Source organism: Chiloscyllium plagiosum, unplaced genomic scaffold (genome assembly GCF_037043375.1).
Source record: "Chiloscyllium plagiosum isolate Xiang-an unplaced genomic scaffold, Cpla_swu_hap1 HiC_scaffold_3, whole genome shotgun sequence".
In the NCBI taxonomy this organism is placed as follows: domain Eukaryota; kingdom Metazoa; phylum Chordata; class Chondrichthyes; order Orectolobiformes; family Hemiscylliidae; genus Chiloscyllium; species Chiloscyllium plagiosum.
Window position 1 is genome coordinate 63,441,133 of NW_028270141.1, and position 19,269 is coordinate 63,460,401.

Genomic DNA, 19,269 nt, shown 5'->3' on the forward strand with positions numbered 1-19,269 from the left:
CACCAGGCAGAATCCTATCCATCTACAACCACCTTCTGCCTTCTGTCAGCCAGCCAATTCTGAATCCAGATAGCCAAATCTCCCTGTACCCCATCCCTCCTGACCTTATGAATGAGCCTACCATGGGGAACCTTATCAACTGCCTTGCTGAAGTCCATATACACCACATCCACTGCTCGACCATCGTCGACCTGTCTTGTCACCTCCTCAAAGAACTCAATAAGATTAGTGAGGCATGACCTGCCCCTCACAAAGCCATGCTGACTGCCTTTAATCACACTATGCTTTTCCAAATAGTCATAAATCCTATCCCTCAGAATTCTTTTCAATACCTTGCTGACCACAGACATAAGACTGACTGGTCTGTAATTGCCAGGGATTTCTCAATTACCCTTCTTGAAAAGAGGAACAACATTCGCCTCCTTCCAATCCTCCGGTACGACTCCCATGGAGAGTGAGGTAGCAAAGACCTTCGCCAGTGTCTTTGCAACCACCTTTCTCTCTTCCTGGAGCAGCCTAAGATAAATCTTAGGCCATGGGGATGTATCAATCTTAAAGTTTGCCAAAATTTCCAGCACATCGATTTCATCAATCTTGATCTGTTCAAACCTGTATCCCTGCTCCTCAAAGTTCTCATTCACAATAAGGTCTCTTTCCTTAGTGAAAACCAAAGCAAAACACTCATTTAGGGCTTTCTCTACCTGTTCAGACTCCACGTTCAAATTCCCTACACTGTCCCTGATCGGTCCCACCTTCTCCCTGATCATTCTCTCATTTCTCACGTATGAGTAAAATGCCTTTGGGTTCTCCATAATCCTTCCTGCCAAGTCTTTTTCGTGCCCTCTCCTGTCTCTCCTCAGTCCATTTCTGAGCTCCTTTCTAGCAAGCCTGTAATCTACTAAAGCTGTGCTAGATCCTTGCTTCCTCCACCTTACGTAAGCTGCCTTCTTCCTTTTGATGAGAAGTCGTCTGTTCTTGTCATCCAAGGTTCCTTAATCTTACCCCTTCTTACCTGTCTCAGAGGAATAAATTCGTGCATCACTCGCAACAACTGCTCCTTAAACAGTCTCCACACGTCTGCTGTGCCCTTTCTGTGGAACCATTGCTCCCAGTCTGTATTTCCCAATTCCTGGCTGATAGCGTCATAATTTCCTTTTCCCAAATTAAATATCTTCCCTTGTTAACTGTTCCTTTCCCTCTCCAAGGCTATGGTAAATGTGAGGCAGTTGAGGTCACTGTCACCGAAGTGTTCTCCCACTGCGAGATCTGACACCTGTCCTGATTCATTGCCAAGCACCAAATCCAAAATGGCCTCTCCCCTCATCGGGTCTGTCTGTAACGAAACCCTCCTGAACACCTGACAAAAATGGCTCCATCCAAACCATCTGCACTAAGGAGGTTACAATCAATATTGGGAAAGTTGAAATCACTCATAACAACAACCCTGCTACATCTGCATTTTTCCAGAATCTGCCAGCCTATGAGTTCTTCAATCTCCCTGCTGCTATTAGGGGGTCTGTAGAAAACCCCTAATAAGGTGGCTGCTCCCTTTCTGTTCCTAACTTCCACCCATACTGACTCCGTAGACAAACCTTCCTCAACAACCTTCATTTCTGTAGCTGTGATGCACACTCTGATTAGAAATGCTACACCCCCTCCTCTTTTTCCACCCTCCCTGTTCTTTTTAAATGTTCTAAACCTTGGAACATCAAGCACGTCTCTGTTATGGCCACAACATCATAGCCGCAAGTACTGATCCATGCTCTAAGTTCATCACTCTTATTTCTGACTCTCCTTGTGTTAAAGCAGACACAATTAAACCAGACACACTTAAACCAATCCCTTTGTTTTATCGCGTGAGAAACCTTCCCAATAGATTCACTATATCCTGTCACTGTCCCATCTACAACTGCCCCCCTCTCAGATATGTAGCTCTGATTCCCACCCCCTTGTCAAACCAGTTTAAACCCTCCCGAACCACATGAGCAAATCTCCCACCCAGAACATTTGTGCCCATCCAGGTCAGGTGCAACCCGTCCTTCATGTACAGGTCCCACCTTCCCCAGAAGGCATCCCAATCTAACTATCTGAAGCCCTCCCTCCTGCACCAGCCTTGCAGCCACATGTTAAGCTGCATTTGCTGACTATTCCTCACCTCATTATCTCGAGGCACTGATAGCAAACCCGACATCACTATTCTACTCGTCCTGCTCTTCAGCTTCCAAACTAGCTCTCTGTAGTCACTTTTCAGATCCTCAATCCCTTTCCTGGCTATGTCATTTGTGCCAATACATACCATGAGTTTTGGCTGCTCACTCTCCCCCCTTCCGAATCCTTTAAACCCAATCGGAGAGATCCTGGCACCAGGAAGACAGCATACCTTCCAGGAGTCCCATTCGTGACCACAAAATCTCCTGTCAATCCATCTAACTATTGAGTCTCCTACCACTGGCACTTTTCTATTCTCCCCCCTTCCCTTCTGAGCCACAGTGCCAGGTTTATTGCCAGAGACCTGACAACTATGGCTTCCACCTGGTAGGCCATCCCCACCAGCAGTATCCAAATATATCAAAAGTTATCTTAAAGATTTTTGTTGTGAGTTTATAGTTTTTTTTAAAAATAGAATCTGAGAACCAGATTTTGGGTAACATTATTTGACTGACCTCAGCATGGAATGGGAGTGAAAAGGGAAAGAAGTAAAGCAAACAATACCTCACTCTTTCAGGCTTAATAGGAAAATCAATCATTAGTTTAAGCTCATTCATTCCCTCTTTGTCCATGAGCCAACAGAAAAAAATGAAACGCACCAGCTAGACAACTACCTATTTTTTGTGAGGCAACACCTTAATTTTTTTTTCCAAACACAGCTCTGTCAGGCTCCTGGTGGTGCTGACGGCAGTGGATAACCACACATTGGTCTCACTATTTCCAAGTGAAGTCAGACTTTCATTCGCACATTTGTGTCTGGCTATCTCTTGGGTTGAAATCTAAAGCTCCTCAATGCTGAGCTCAAGGAAACTCACATTTAGTGAAAGATTAAGCTGCATATTTATGTAGAGAATGTGAATGCTGTAGAACCTCTATGGTGTTTGTAACATTTTGACGTATCATAGAATCCCTACAGTATGGAAGCAGGCCATTCAGTCTATCAAATCCAAACTGACCCTCTGAAGAGCATCCCACACAGACCCACCTGCCTATCGTATCCCTGCAACCCTCCACTTCCTATGGCTAACCTACCTGTACATCCCTGAACACTATCAGCAATATAGCATGACCAATTCACTTAACATCTTCAGACTGTGGGAGGAGACCTGAGCCCCAGAGGAAACCAAGCAGACTTAGGGAGAATGTGCAAACTCCACACAGACAGAAGACCAATGGTGGAATCAAACCCACGTCCCTGGGGCTATGAGGCAGCAGTGCTAACCACTGCGCCATCATGCCTTAATTCATATGAGCTGAAAATGTGTTGCTGGAAAAGCGCAGCAGGTCAGGCAGCATCCAGGGAACAGGAGAATCGACGTTTTGGGCATAAGCCCTTCTTCAGGGATTCCTATCCTACCCCAGCTCAGGACAACACTCTCACAAACCTGCAAAGGACCTCCTACCAACAAAACTTGGACCCAACCAGGACAACCAGTACCTACAACAAATCCGAAGCCTCCAGCAACAGACCTCCCTCCGGATCCTTCGCTCCACGCTTGCAGCCATGCGCAGCTACCTACATTCCCTGCAATTAGACCTACCCCAGCTCAGGACAACACTCTCATAGACCTGCAAAGGACCATTCCTGAAGAAGGGCTTATGCCCGAAACGTCGATTCTCCTGTTCCCTGGATGCTGCCTGACCTGCTGCGCTTTTCCAGCAACACATTTTCAGCTCTGATCTCCAGCATCTGCAGACCTCACTTTCTCCTTAATTCATATGAGTCAAGATATTTTTCTGTTTCTATTCCCTCAACAATGCTGAGTATTGGTAAAGGAAGACAATGCTCTTTGTGTTGCTGAGCAATTTTATGGAATTGCAAAGCTATGCTTCAATGATGTGAAGCAACGTCGCTAAGAACTGATGTTGGGTTATGGGGGGGCTCAATGAACATATGAATTCATCATTTATTTTCATTTGTATATGGTTTCTGCATCATTCTCATTTTCTCCATAGGTATCAGGTTGTTTAAAGAATAGAATACTAATTTGTTGTCACTTATATTTTATCACATGGGATGAACTCGGATTTCACCAGTTTCCTCATTTCCCCTCCCCCCACCTTGTCTCAGTCAAATCCATCGAATTCAGCACCGCCTTCCTAACCTGCAATCTTCTTCCTGACCTCTCCGCCCCCACCCCAGTCTGACCTATCACACTCACCTTGACCTCTTTCCACCTATCACATTTCCGACGCCCCTCCCCCAAGTCTCTCCTCCTTACCTTTTATCTTAGCCTGCTGGACAAACTTTCCTCATTCCTGAAGAAGGGCTTATGCCCGAAACGTCGATTCTCAAGTTCCCTGGATGCTGCCTGATCTGCTGCGCTTTTCCAGCAACACATTTTCAGCTCTGATCTCCAGCATCTGCAGACCTCACTTTCTCCTCTTCTTTAGACCACCCATGTTGATGCGATAATCAAGAAGCCACAACAATTAGTATGGTGCTGGAAGAGTACAGCAGTTCAGGCAGCATCCAAGGAGCATATCCATAAGGATCCTCACCAACGTTTACAGATGGACCATAGAATAGCATTCTATCTAGATGAAAAACAGTTTAGTATGGCAACTGCTCTGCCCAGAACCATAAGAAACTACAGAAACTTGTGAACACAGCTCAGACCATCACCTAAGGCAATCTTCCATCCATTGACTCCATCTACACTTCTCAATGTTCCAGAAAGGCAGCCAATATCATCAAAGACCTGTCCCACCCCAGTTACTATCTCTTCCAACCTTTCCTGTTAGGCTGAAGATATAAAAGCTTAAACACACATACCAATGTGCTCAAGATAACTGGGTGGCATGGTGGCTCAGTGGTTAGCACTGCTGCCTCACAGTGCCAGGGACCTGGGTTTGATTACAGCCACTGAAAGACAGCTGAAGATAAACATTTTTTCCCTAAAGGGGTTTGAAACCATTCAGTAAGTTTCCCCAAGAGGAAAAAGTCTGCATTTTCTCTTACACCATTCTGAGAATCTTGTATGTCAGAATTGGAACTTAACATACAATTACCAAGCCTGAACATAAAACTTCAATAGAAAGGGAATATATAGCCATCTGCTAATTTAAGAAGTTTCTTTGGCAGAGTATAGAAGACTTTAAGCTATCGAACTGAAACAAGCTGGAGGAAGTTTTCTCTATCTGTCAAGAAGTAAGATGCCTGATTACAGCCCTGACTGGAAAAGAACATCAGGTAACCAAGAACTTAAAAGATAGCTGCTATATCTGCTACTGCAGATAGCCCAAGAACCCAAGTATCAGTTATGATCTCAGGTTAAAACACAATGCTTCATGGACATACAGGGAAATTAAACTGTATACTATTTTGTCTCCCTTTCAATCCAGACTCTGTTCCTTTTTAACTTTGTATCTTTGTGTATGTGTGTGCGTAAGGGCCCTATGTTTGGTCCTTTATTGCTGGAACAGCACAGCAGGTCAGGCAGCATCCAGGGAACAGGAGATTCGACGTTTCGGGCACAGGCCCTTCTTCAGGAAAGGGCCTGAAGAAGGGCCTGTGCCCGAAACGTCGAATCTCCTGTTCCCTGGATGCTGCCTGACCTGCTGTGCTGTTCCAGCAATAAAGTTTCAACTTTGATCTCCAGCATCTGCAGACCTCACTTTCTCCCCTATGTTTGGTCCTCCTTTCTTGAACCTAGGTCAGCTCTCTCTATTGCGCTAAATTGATCATTAATTAAGAGAGCCGCTCCTCCACCTTTCCTAACTTCCTGTTCTTCCTAAGTGTCCTGTATCTTTCAAGATTCAGGTCCCAATCCATACCAACCAGCAGCAACATATTTGTAATGGCTACCAGATCATGCTTTTTAATTCTATTTACACTCACAGTTCATCTGTTTGGTTTTGAATACTGTGTGCATTCAGATGTAGATCCTTCAGTTTTTTTTTATACATTTGTTGGATTTGGCTGTCGCTGGTTGGCCAGCATTTATGAGGTAAAAACTGACTGCAGATGCTGGAAACCAGATTCTGGATTAGTGGTGCTGGAAGAGTACAGCAGTTCAGGCAGCATCCAAGGAGCAGCCTGAATTGCTGTGCTCTTCCAGCTCCACTAATCCAGAAAGAAGGCCAGCATTTATGGCCTGTCCCTACTTGTGCTTGAGAACGTGGTGGTGAGTTGTCCTCTTGAACCACTGCTGTGGGTTGACCCACAATGCCATTAGGGCGGAATTCCAAGATTTTGACCCAGTGACCTATTCTTTTGTTCATTTTGAAAATTTTACTTTTATCTGTTGGTTGACTCTCAGCTTCATATTCTCTATTCTTCTTGTACATCGTTTCCTATATTAATAGTTTCCTTTGTCCTAAATTCTAGTCTTTGATTTTCCACAGCTTCCCAAATTTGATCCCTGACCCCACTATTTAATGTAAAACCCTATTTATTTTCTTTATAATGTGGTTGGCAAGCCCCAGCATGGTACAGGCAGAAACAGTTTAATCAGTACAGATCCCACTTTATCCAGTACTGGTACCAGTTCCCCCAAACTAGAGGCTACTTCTCCCAAAGCAGTCTTTGAACTAAGCATTCATTTCTCTCATCTTATTTGTTTTATGCCAATTCTCATGCAGATCGGTGTTAATCCAGTGATTGTGACATTTGAAATTCTGCATATAATGTCATGCCTAGTTCCTCATACTGACGATGCACACTCTCTTTCTTTACCCTGCATTTGCTATTGGCACCTACATGTATCACAACAACTGGACCCTCCTACTCTAACTTCCCCTCCTTGCATGAGCAATGCCCTGAACACTGGCATCAGTTAGTTCAGTTAGCTGGACAGCTGTTTTGTGATGTAGACTGACAACAACATAGAATCAGAGAATCATGCAGTTTGGGAGACACCTTTTGGTCCATCAAGTCTGTACCACCAAATTATAATACCACCATCTTGAGTCCCATGTAGCCACACTTGGCCCCTAGCCTTGAATGTTATGAGACTTCAGGTACTCATCCAAGTACTTTTTAAAGATTGTGAGGTTCCCTGCCTCAACTACCCTCCCAGAAAGTGTATTGCAGACCTCCATCAAGTTCTGGGTGAAAGTGTTTTTCCTCAAATCACCTGTAAATCTCTTGCCTTTCACTTTAAAATAATGGCCCCTTGTTATTGACCCTTTCTCTAAGAGAAAATGCTGCTTATTATTCACACTGTCCATGTCCCTCAAAATCTTATACATCTTTATCAAGTCCACCCTCAACTTTCTCTGCTCCAAATCAAACAGCCTGAGCTCCTCCAACCTCTCTTCATAACTAAAGTGTTCCATCTTAGGCAACATCCTGGTGAATGTCCTCTGTACCTCCTCCAGTGCAATCACAACCTTCCTATAACGTGGTGACTCGAACTGCACACAGTACTACAGCTGTGGCCTAACCAAAGTTGTGTTTAACTCTAACATGACCCCCTTGTTCTTGTAATGTCTGCTATGACCAATAAAGGCAAACATCCCATAGGCCTTCTTAACTGCCTTACTAACCTGTCCTGCCACCTTCAGGGATCTATGGACAGGCACCCCAAGGTTAATTGTTCCTCTGAGCTTCTTACCGTCTTGCCATTCATTGAGTACTCCCTTGTTCCTTCTTCCAAAGTGCATCATCTCATTTTTATCAGGATTAAGTTCCATTTGCCACTTATCTGCCCTTCTGATTAATCTGTTTATATCTTCCTGCAACCAAACAACTTTCTCCTCAGTGTCAATCACCAAGCAAGTCTTATGCCTTCCTCATACTAACGTATCATCCCTCCCACATTCTCACCTATATCATTAACGAATATCATAAACAAAAAGGAACCCAGCATTGGTCTCTGAGCTAAGCCACTGCATACCGGCTTCCAGCCACAATAGCCTTCTACCACCACCCTCTGTCTCCTATCACTAAGCCAATTTTGGATCCATCTTGCCAAGTTATCCTGGATCCAATGATCTTTTACCATTTTTGTATCAGTTTCCCATGTGGGGACTTGTCAAAGGCCTTGCTGGAATCCATGAAAGCCACATTAACAGCCTTACCCTTATCCAAACACTTGGTCACCTCCTTGGAAAATTTCATGAGATTTGTTAGGCATGATTCCCCCTCTGACAAAGTCATGCTGACTATTTTTGATCAAACCTTGCCTCCCTAAGTGTAGATTAATTTTCTACTTCACTATTTCTTACAATAGTTTCCCTACCATTGATGTTAGACTCACCGATCTATCCCTACCATCCTTCCTGTAAAGTACAATTGCATTAACTGTCCTCCAGTCTTCTGGCACCTCCCCTGTGGCCAGAAACAATTTCAACATTGGACTCAGGGTCCCTCTGTCATGTCTCAAAACAGCCTAGGATTAAACTCATCTGGACCTAGGGATTTGTTCACTTTTAAATCTGCCAAATCCTCCAATACCTCCTTGCTTCTTATATCAATCCTCTCAAGGACGTTGCAGTCCATCTTCTAACAGTCCGAGTGCAATTTCTGTGCCTGAGGTTACCATGAATGTCCTGCGTTCTCAACCTAACCCCTCGCCTGAGATGCCATGATTATCAGATTAAGTTTGCCACCAGCAATTTCACTCTACAATGAGATCTATGATCCTCTGGGACTATGGCAACTTTATACATATTCCAGATGCAGTCTCAACCTCATCCTTATAAGTTAAGCATGATTTTCCGATGTATGTATTAAAATCCATTCACAAGGGCGGCATGGTGGCTCAATAGTTCGCACTGCTGCCTCACAGCACCAGGGTCCCAGGTTCGATTCCAGCCTTGGGTGACTGTCTGTGTGGAGTTTGCACGTTCTCCCTGTGTCTGCGTGGGTTTCCTCTGGGTGCTCTGGTTTCTTCCCACAGTCCAAAGATGTGCAGGTCAGGTGAATTGGCCATGCTAAATTGCCCATAGTGTTAGGTGCTTTAGTCAGAGTGAAATGGGTCTGGGTGGGTTACTCTTCAGAGGGTCCGTGTGGACTGGTTGGGCCGAAGGGCCTGTTTGCACACTGTAGGGAATCTAATCAAATGTAGGGAATCTAAACAATGACAATGTATTAGCTTACAGGTTGGATTCCTAACTATGTGCCAATTGTTTTGAAAATTTACCTGCTTTTTCTAATTTTGTTAAGCTCTTGCTGTCTAACATTTTTATTAAAGTCCACAAAGTGTTCCCAAATATTTATTATGAAATGTGTTTCATAGTATGATCATTCTACATTGTACTCATTCAAGAGGACACAGCTCTTCATGTTATCACTTTAATCACTCTGGAATTGAAGGTATTATAATGCAATAAAGGATTCCAAACAATAACTGGAGAATGTCTAATTAAATTATGTCTACCAGTCCTAACCTTAGGCCACATTTTAAAGGTCTTTACAAAGGTTTCAATCTTGCAAGCCAAATTGTATCTTTTCCATTGAAGTCAATGATCAATAAAATAAGGTAGAGCACAGAATGAACTATTTATCCACCCAAAAGAAAATTAATTGTGGAACACTGTCATGGTCACTATTATACTTATTAGTATTAAACCTAGCCTAATTAAAATTATGTGCCTAACGAGTTGTGTGAATTCAACTTGAGAGTAGAGCTTTAAATCAGGGCAATTGTTTTAAAACAGAAGAACATCATGAATATTTTCACTGGTGTCTAGAATTTTTTAATTGCCCTAAAAATGGCTTTCCACCATGTTCTCACAGATACTCTATCAACATGTCTGCTATGTATGGATAAGTATAATGTATTGTCATTCCTGGGAGTCAGACAGTGTGTGGAGCGTCCAGAAACATTATTCAGAAAACAGTTTGCTACAAATCACACAGAGTTACTACAGGCCTGTAAAGCCTCTCATGACTAGGATTTCTAACATATTCCCGATTTGGAGACGTCATTATTGGACTGGGGTGTACAAAGTTAAAAATCACACAACACCAGGTTATAGTCCAACAGGTTATTTGGAAGCATTAACTTTCGGAGTGCTGCTACTTCGTCAGGTAATTGTGGAGAATAAGATTGTAAGACACAGAATTTATGGCAAAAATTTACAGTATGATGTAACTGAAATTATGTATTGAAAAAGACCTGAATAGTGTGTTAAATCTCTCATCTTTAAGAATGACCATGTTGGTTTCAGTTCTTTCATATGTAAATTGCAAAACGTTTTTTTAAAAGTTATATTCTCAAGTGAACTTTAATAATTGGTATCACGTCAGCCCAAAAATTCAAAATGAATTTGTACTTGCTGACTTACATTTTACTTTGCTCAAAAACTGCATGAATCCATGTAAGATTCTGTAAATCAGTTTTTTAGATGAGAATCAGTCTGACCATTGTGGCACAGACAGTCTCCCAGGGAGCTGACACCTTCAATATCTTATCTGGGCTGACATGACATCAATTGTTAAAGTTCACTTGAGAACGTAACTTTTAAAAAAAAGTTTTGCCATTTACTTATGAAAGAATTGAAACCAACATGATCATTCTAAAAGATGAGAGACTTAACAAACAATCCAGGTCTTTTTCAATATATAATTTCAGTTACATCACACTGCAAACTTTTGCTACAAATTCTGTGTCTTACAATCTTTTTCTCCACAATCACCTGATGAAGGAGCAGCACCCTTAAAGCTAGTGCTTCCAAATAAACCTGTAGGACTATAACCTGGTGTTGTGTGATTTTTAACTGACATATTCCCTATTTTCATTTTAAGGTGAATCTCGATAGTGAACAGGAACAAAAGAGATATGAGAAAGATTACTTTTAATTTAATCCTAGGCTGAAGCATAAGAAGGTCAAAAACTAATTTACAGCCCATTTTGAACACTGTTGATTTCTTTTTCTGTTGCTACCAATACAAAAGACAATTTGCAGCATATGAAAGTGGCTGCTGATGGACTACTGTGTTGTGTTACTCAGAAGGTCATTTTCAAATCTAAGATCTTTCATAAATGCATCACAAAATCTGGTTCTGAACAACACTATCAATAAAGGTCACTAAAGGTAATCAAAGGAAATTCACCTTGCTTGTTCATTTTCATCCCAGTCATCTATTTATTTTGAGTATCACTGCTGGATATTAACTTTAAATTTTGCCCAAATGTGAATTTACTGGTCTTTGGGCAGCATACCTAATGAACCACTGATTTATCGGAAACTGCATATTAAAATTGAAGGCCGTTAAATTCATTCCATGCTCACTAATTCAATACAGTCTGTCATGTTATTGTTGTGCCAGCAAGTATTATTTTGTTTTTGTTTCATTTAATGTATGAATATGTTGTACAGTGCAGCTGTCATAAATGACTTATTTGCACGCAGGAACAGAATATGCAGCATCTTGCAAGGAAAGAAGTATATAAATATAGGAAAGCGATTTTATACTTCTCAAGCATTGTCTTTTTCTTATGGAATAGAGTAAGTTTAAGAAAGCGTCTGAGAAAGGGAAGGCATCTACATCTGTTAAAATATTGTTTCAGAAGAATAGATCAATAGTGATAACCATGATATTACTCAGATTTTTCACAAAGTCACAATGCCTTTCCTAATATGGTATGACTGCCATAATAAAATGAAATTCACATCTGAATTTTTGGAAAGCAGCATCTCTGAAACTTTCCTCGGCAAAATCAGAATCAGAATAGAATTTTGATATGATCTAAAGACTTGAGAACTCCAGTCACACAGTGACTGGAGAATTTTTTAAATGCAAGATGCATTTGATTGTTAAAATATTGAATGACTAATTGCAGGTATCTTTCTTTGCACTTCTGTTTGGTTTGTTATGATTGTAGTCTCGAACTGTTTACATTCTTTATTTTAATAATACAGTGCATATTGAGGCAAAGGTTATGCAGTATGAACTTTCAGTTTTTAACTGTAATTGCAATCCAATAATATTAGTTGTTGGTATAGATACAGGACAAGCAATCAAGCAGTTCGAGTGAAAAGTCCACTGTGACAATTTACAAAATTGAATTCGGTCATGAGATACATCTCTTGACTACCTCTGATTCATCTAGTTTTCCCGACACTGTCTTCCATAATTCTTGAACCAATCTCAATACAACCTTTACTACGGATATTATTCAGCATGCTAGTTTGAACACTTTTTCAATGTTTTAATCCTTCGGTATGCCCTCAGTTTTCCTGCAAGACTCCTCCATTCAAATTTCAATGGTCCTTTTCCTCTTTGTACCTGACTAACACAGCATTTGCCTTTCTTATGTCTTTTGACATGATTGACTGAACAGACCTTTATTACATTTGTAATTCTTAACTGCATTTTAAAGTGCATTAACAAACATCCACATTTATTTGCTGTTGATGGATCAAAGTAATTAGCATATTTGCTACTCTCCCCTCTTCTATTTATTACAATAAACAACACTCAGGTTTGATGAAAGCACAAAAAAGAAGAACTCATCTATCTTACTCATTCAACTATGAAAACAGGAAAGTCTACACATAGTATATTGCACATTCATCAACATTAGTGGAAAGGAAAGGCAAATTTATGTTTGTGGTATATACCCTTCTTCAAAACTGAAAGACAAGCAAGTATTTTCACATGGTGGAAGAACAAAGAAAATGGAGGAACAGGGATTACAAATCGCAATGATAAATGAATGAGTGGTTTTCTGCAATGGAGAAACTCCTTGGAACAGAACTAGATACTTGCCATGCAAGATGAACATAGAACATAGAACATCACAGCGCAGTACAGGCCTTTCTGCCCTCGATGTTGCACCGTCCTGTCATACTAATCTGAAGCCCATACCACCTACATTATTCCATGTATGTCAATTTGCCTGACCAATGACGACTTAAATGCACTTAAACTTGGCGAATCTACTACCGATGCAGGCAAAGCATTCCATACCCTTACTACTCTCAGAGTAAATATCATCTCAGTGAGGCAATGAAAATTTGCAAAAGTCTAAGATAAAGACAAATACTGGAAATACATGGGATTCAATATTACAGCACAAAACACACAAGTCAGATTTCAACTCTCCTAATAGGTTAATGCAGGGCAGTATGCCAAACAAGGTTCTTGATCTAAAGTATAAATTTCCTCTTTCAGGGCATTTTCTAATTTGCCCTGTATGGGCAAGATCATTTAAATTTTGATCCTTTATTTCCTAGAGCCATTAGTTCATTCAGATGGTTTTATCCAAACAGAATAAACAAATGGAAAAATAAATGTTATATGAATAAATTAGTATTTTCTTGTTTAATTTCTTATATACTGAATGAAATAAAGTCTGCTATACATGCAAAAGCTCTATTATCTTTTCCTCATTCATCAATATAAGCAAAAATATTTTCTAGCTTTTGGTTTTATTTATATTTTAATAGTCAAATATAAAAGTAACTCTTCATTGAAGTTACTGTCTGAAACCTTTATAATTTATATCAGAGGATGCCATGAACAGAAATAACAATCATGTGAATGTTTCAATTATCTCCAAAAAAATCAACAGAAAGAAATTGTAAAAAGAGAAAAGAGGATTGAGTTTTTAGAGTATACATTAAGAAAACATTAAGATTGATAAGTCCCCAGGGCCAGACCAGATTTATCCTAGGTTGCTCCAGGAAGCGAGAAAGGAGGTTGCTAAGCCACTGGTGAGGATATTTGCCTCCTCACTCTCCACAAGAGTCGTACTGGAGGATTGGAAGGAGGCGAATGTTGTTTCTCTTTTCAAGAAGGGTAATAAGGAAATCCCTGGCAATCACAAACCAGTCAGTCTTACGTCTGTGGTCAGCAAAGTTTTGGAAAGAATTCTGAGGGATAGGATTTATGACTATTTGGAAAAGCATAGTGTGATTAAAGGCAGTCAGCATGGCTTTGTGAGGGGCAGGTCATGCCTCACAAATCTTGTTGAGTTTTTTGAGGAGGTGTCAAGACAGGCCGACGACGGTTGAGCAGTGGATGTGGTGTATATGGACTTCAGCAAGGCATTTGATAAGGTTCCCCATGGTAGGCTCATTCATAAAGTCAGGAAGTATGGGATACAGGGAGATTTGGCTGTCTGGATTCAGAATTGGCTGGCTGACAAGAGGCAGAATGTGGTTGTAGATGGATAGTATTCTGCCTGGGGGGTGTGTTGAGTGGGGTCTCGCAGGGCTCTGTCCTTGGGCCTCTGCTCTTTGTAGTTTTTATAAATGGCTTGGATGAGGAAGTTGACAGGTGGGTTAGTAAATTTGCAGATGACACAAAGGTTGGAGGTGTTGTCAATAGTATAGAGGACTACTGCAGGCTGCAGTGTGACATAGACAGGATGCAGAACTGGGCTGAGAAATGGCAGATGGAGTTCAACCTGGATAAAGGTGAAGTGATGCATTTTGGAAGGTCGAACTCTTATGCTGAATATAGGATTAAAGACAGGATTCTTGGCAGTGTGGAGGAACGGAGGGATCTGAGTGTGCAGGTACATAGATCCCTCAAAGTTGCCACCCATGTGGATAGGGTTGGTCAGAAAGCATATAGTGTTTTGGCTTTCATTAACAAGGGGATCGAGTTTAAGGGCTGTGAGGTTTTGCCGCAGCTCTACAAGTCCCTGATGAGACCACACTTGGAATATTGTGTATAGTTCTAGTCACCCCACTATAGGAAAGATACAGAGGCTTTGGAGAGGGTGCAAAGAAGGTTTACCAGGATGCTGCCTGGACTGGAGAGCTTGCCTTATGAATAAGCTTGGACTTTTCTCTCTGGAGGGAAGGAGGAAGAGAGGAGACCTGATCGAGGTGTACAAAATAATGAGAGGAAAAGACAGAGTCAATAGCCAGAGACTTTGCCCCAGGTCAGGACTGACTGGAATGAGAAGTCATAGTTTGAAGATATTAGGAGGAAGGTATAAAGGAGACGTCAGAGGTAGGTTCTTTACGCAGGTGGTGGAAGCAGAGTCATTGGGGACATTTAAGCTACTGCTGGACATGCAGATGGATGGCAGTGAGTTGAGGGGTGCGTAGGTTAAGTTACTATATTGTACATGAGGATTAAATTTCGGCACAACATCGTGGGCCTGGTCTGTGTTGTACTTTTCCATGTATACAGAACAGCAGTCTCACTCGATGTAAGAAGTTCAACAATGAAAGAATCACGGATGGAATTTATAAGAAATAATGAATTGGAACAGATGGGGGAAGTAAGAATAGGAGAACATCTCAATAATATTGATCACAACATTATAAGTGTCAAAGATTGAGAGTGACATACCCAGGTCAAAGTCTAAAGTAATAAAAAAGTGCAAATTGTTAGGACCTGAGATTGGAACTAAAGAAGGCAAATTAGTAGAAAATATTGGCAAGCTAAAAGTTTGAGAAACCTTTCAAAAGGTAATAAATATATTTCAAAAGAACAAGCAAACATCTTAATTCTGCTTCACCATTGATGAATAAAGACCAAAAGAGACAAAAAGAAAATTAGATATGAGATGTTTTAGGAAAGAATGACAAAGAGAAATATGAACAACTCAGAGGCAAATTTACAGAATACCCATTTGGAAGGAGAAATGAAGACAACTTATCAAAGAATATATGGAAATAATAGTGTTCCCTAAAGAGGTAAACTGCAAACCAGAAATTAAGGTTAGTTGGGGCCATTAAACGATGAGCAGGTAACAATAGAAAAAAAAATGGATGCACTGAACCCCTGTTTTGCTCCACTTCTTCTGAAAGAAAATCATGAAATAATAAAGGGTGGGGTCATATTTTGGTTTCTTGTTATATTGAAGAAGTGTCTGTTGAACTTGCAATTTAATTGTTTGTTTGTCCAACGATGCTGTCAGACCTGCAGCGTTTCTCGAGTAGTTTCTGTTTGTATTTCAGATTTCCAGCATCCATAGTATTTTATTTTTGTTTGAATTCTTTATACTGTGCATCAAATGTTAATAGAATAAACTTACCCACAACCAGTAGTAACTACTGGTACCAGCTCTAGAGTTTTGCTTCAATAAACAATGTGCTTCTGTCGTATGATGATTTCTGCCAACTATAGCTGAATTGGGTGTCTAGAAAATTGGGGAGCTCGGTTTACACTCGCACTTGAGTTGACTTCCGGTTTTTTCGCTGTTTGACATCCTTAAGAAATAATTTCATGAACTCTTGCTCCACAGTTCTCACCATTATGCTATAAATTTATCCAAAGGAACAATTCAGTCCACAGATATTACATTGCCTTCGAAGATACTTAAAACATATGTTAAGGTTATTTGTCTCACATTTATTTCAGTAATGTTGTTGTCAATGTGACTGATGATGCAGTTACATAATTGCACCACTTAATCAGTTAAATGACCTGTCACTCTTCCTTTCTTTTTCACACGCTGGACTCATTACTAAACAGCGATGCTCCTGGGAGTGAGGGTACATTGTGTTTTTTTTAATATAAATACAAAACAAGTTCTGCATAGCAGCCGGACATGTTGTCAAACCTGACAGTGAGTGATATCAGTGGGAAATTCATTTTGTGGCGGTATGTTTAAATGTGTTTAGCCGCCGCTGAACGCCTGTCCTCGCAAAGAAACTTGGCACATGAACTGTTGCCCTGTCGTGCTCTGTGTGAGCTTTCCCGCCCCTTCCTCTGGTGAACGGCTCATTGGAGCTTCGCGCAAGCTGCAGTGGCGGCAAGCCAAGCCGACCCTGTCAGTGACTGTTCACTGGCCGACCTGCCAATGACTCCCTTCTCCACAAACCAATCCCTGCCACCGACAGGCGGGCTTTCCCCTCCGTCTTCTCTCTCCCCCACATCACAGGGAACTTTCAGTGCTGTCAGGAGCCGTTTTTAATCCCCTCCTACCCTCTGTCCCTGAGCGTGAAATGATCATTTTGCCTCATCATTCAGGGGAGAGATTCTCACTGAGCTTCCAGGGTCTACTCCCACCTTTCATGATCCGCGTTTTGCTAAACGATTCCACAGTTTAGGGACGTGTTCTAAATCCGGCGCGCCAGCAGCGAAGGGATCTAACTGGGAAAGCTGAGACTTGATCCCCAGGGACTTATTATCTTTTTTATTTTCCCGTGGAACGCTTTCCATTGCAGCCAACTTTCAGCAGCAGCTCCAGCCCTCGCCCTGGAGCCAATGACCTGAGACTAAAACACTGTCACTCGGTCCGATGGGAATCGGGCAAATTAGCATTTACGGTCTTATCTCTTTCGAAGTATCTGTGTAGAAAAGGCACCGGGATTGTTTTCATGTGTCATTTACAGCTGCATTTACAGACCGTGTGGATGTTATCTGGAGCGGACGGCATGGCACGATTCCCCTTGTGTTTGAACTCCGCAATACTGGTGTTAATTACTTGTGATTTCCGCCTGGTGACAGCAAGTAAGTGTTTTTTTTTAATCTCTTCTTTTTCTAAACATTGCACAGATGCCGATTGTAACTTTAAAAGGACAAACCCTTGTCAGCCTTCTCTAGGTGTCTGAGGGTGACCTCAGGTTTCTGTCCTCGCCTGATGGTGTTAATGAAAGACCCTGCAGAACTGAGGCAAGAACAGGGCAATGCCATGAATTGTATTTAGCGATGTGTCGGCTACCCGCTTGGTTAGTTTGGATCTCGGTCGGAGCTCCTGGGCACAGTCGCTATATTTTAAGCTTCACGGACATGATACATTCCAGGAAACCGCGGAAGTGGGGGAGGAGGGGTGGGTTGGAACAAAAGCAAATCTACAAAGGGAATGTGTTTGAAAGAAGCACAAAATTCTCACAAAGTACTAATGTATAGTCCCAAGAAACCAAGCCAGAGAAGGTACAGAGATCGGCGATGAATACAGTTATGAGCGAGAAATCTGTGTGAAAGAGCCCCAGTAACCTGAGTAAAGCAAGCAGATATATAAAAAGGGGACAGGGCGAAACAGGTGAAATATTACAGTTAGGTGGGAAACCGGCAGGATTGCACTGGAGAAATGGACCGGGGCTGGAGACTCTTTAAAGGGCACATTACATGTGTGCAACAGAAACACCAGTAAAACAAGCATTGCACAAAACAGGAACATGGCCCAGGGACATGGGGCGAGCGGGTTAAAACAGTGGTGAGATGATATATGAAGAGTAACAACTTGAGCATGAATTTCTAACAAAGAGAAAACAACGCGAGGGGACAGCTTGAAAAAGTATCTGCAATTAATCTGAAAGCAAAACAACAAAAAAAATACAGGGATGAGAACGAAGGGGAATACGAGCGAGTAACACTGGCAAGGAAGAGAGAGAAAGATGTGTCCAGTAGTGGAATCAAACACCTGTGTAAATCTCATGACTGCTGTTTGGGGTCTGAAACAAGTGAGAAAAGACACAATGAAATAAATATTTGGCGAAGAATGTTTTAGGATTCTGAGTTCCCGGTTTAGTCATGGGTTGCCATCACCAGTTTCGGGTAGTCGCTATTTGTAAACAGAATCAAAACGTGTAGCACAGGACTCTGACCTGCTCATGTTGGCACCTGCCCGAAATGATCGATTTGACATCCACACAGCAACCAGTGAAGTACGTGTTTTTCGATCGGTGATAACGCATGCAAAACAGAGTTTATGACTGAAAGTCTGTGTAGGAATGTTATAATTGACCTGACAATGCGAATTAGAGTGATTGTTGTTTCAGCCAAAGTACGTTAGCAGCAAACCTGAGGGGTCTTTGTTCACTGTGATGTCCTCGTTGTGTTGTGACAGCGGTTGTGAATGTTGTTTGTGTAAAAATGCATCAATTTAAATACTTGAGAGAAGTAAAGCAATGTTTCATCCACACGTTTCCCCATCAGTCACAGGCCTCAGAAGCAGAGGAATGCGAGGAGGGCATTCACTCAGAAGAGGGAAGCTGAGGCAACACGTTGGTAAGGACCGGGTAACAGGTTCATTCCAAGATCGTGAGAGAGAGCATCAGTCCACCCTTTCTCCAGGAACATGGTGCGGACAGACCTCAATTAGGAATTAGAAACATAATATGGGAGAGGGATGAGAATGCAAACACCGTTTTAAAGCGCACCAGTTAATCAAGTTTCAACAAATTTTGACAATTATCAAATATAAATTTCCTGACTTAATCATTTCAGTCATTTCTTGGTAGGTAGCAAAAATGATT

At 41.5% G+C, this 19,269-nt stretch overlaps 1 protein-coding gene across 3 annotated transcripts in view; it reads left to right on the forward strand.

The window, feature by feature from the left end:
- The first annotated feature begins 16,932 nt into the window (after positions 1 to 16,932).
- The window catches only part of LOC122543748 (fibronectin type III domain-containing protein 4), a 210,159-nt gene continuing 207,822 nt past the window's right edge, over positions 16,933 to 19,269 (forward strand). For 2 of the 3 annotated variants that reach the window (XM_043682510.2, XM_087979809.1), the window contains exons 1-2: positions 16,933 to 17,521; positions 18,950 to 19,021. In XM_043682510.2, coding sequence (XP_043538445.1) covers positions 17,389 to 17,521; positions 18,950 to 19,021 — 205 coding nt within the window. In that variant the 5' untranslated portion in view covers positions 16,933 to 17,388. The remainder of the gene's footprint in view (positions 17,522 to 18,949; positions 19,022 to 19,269) is intronic. The other variant, XM_043682517.2, reaches the window with a different exon arrangement.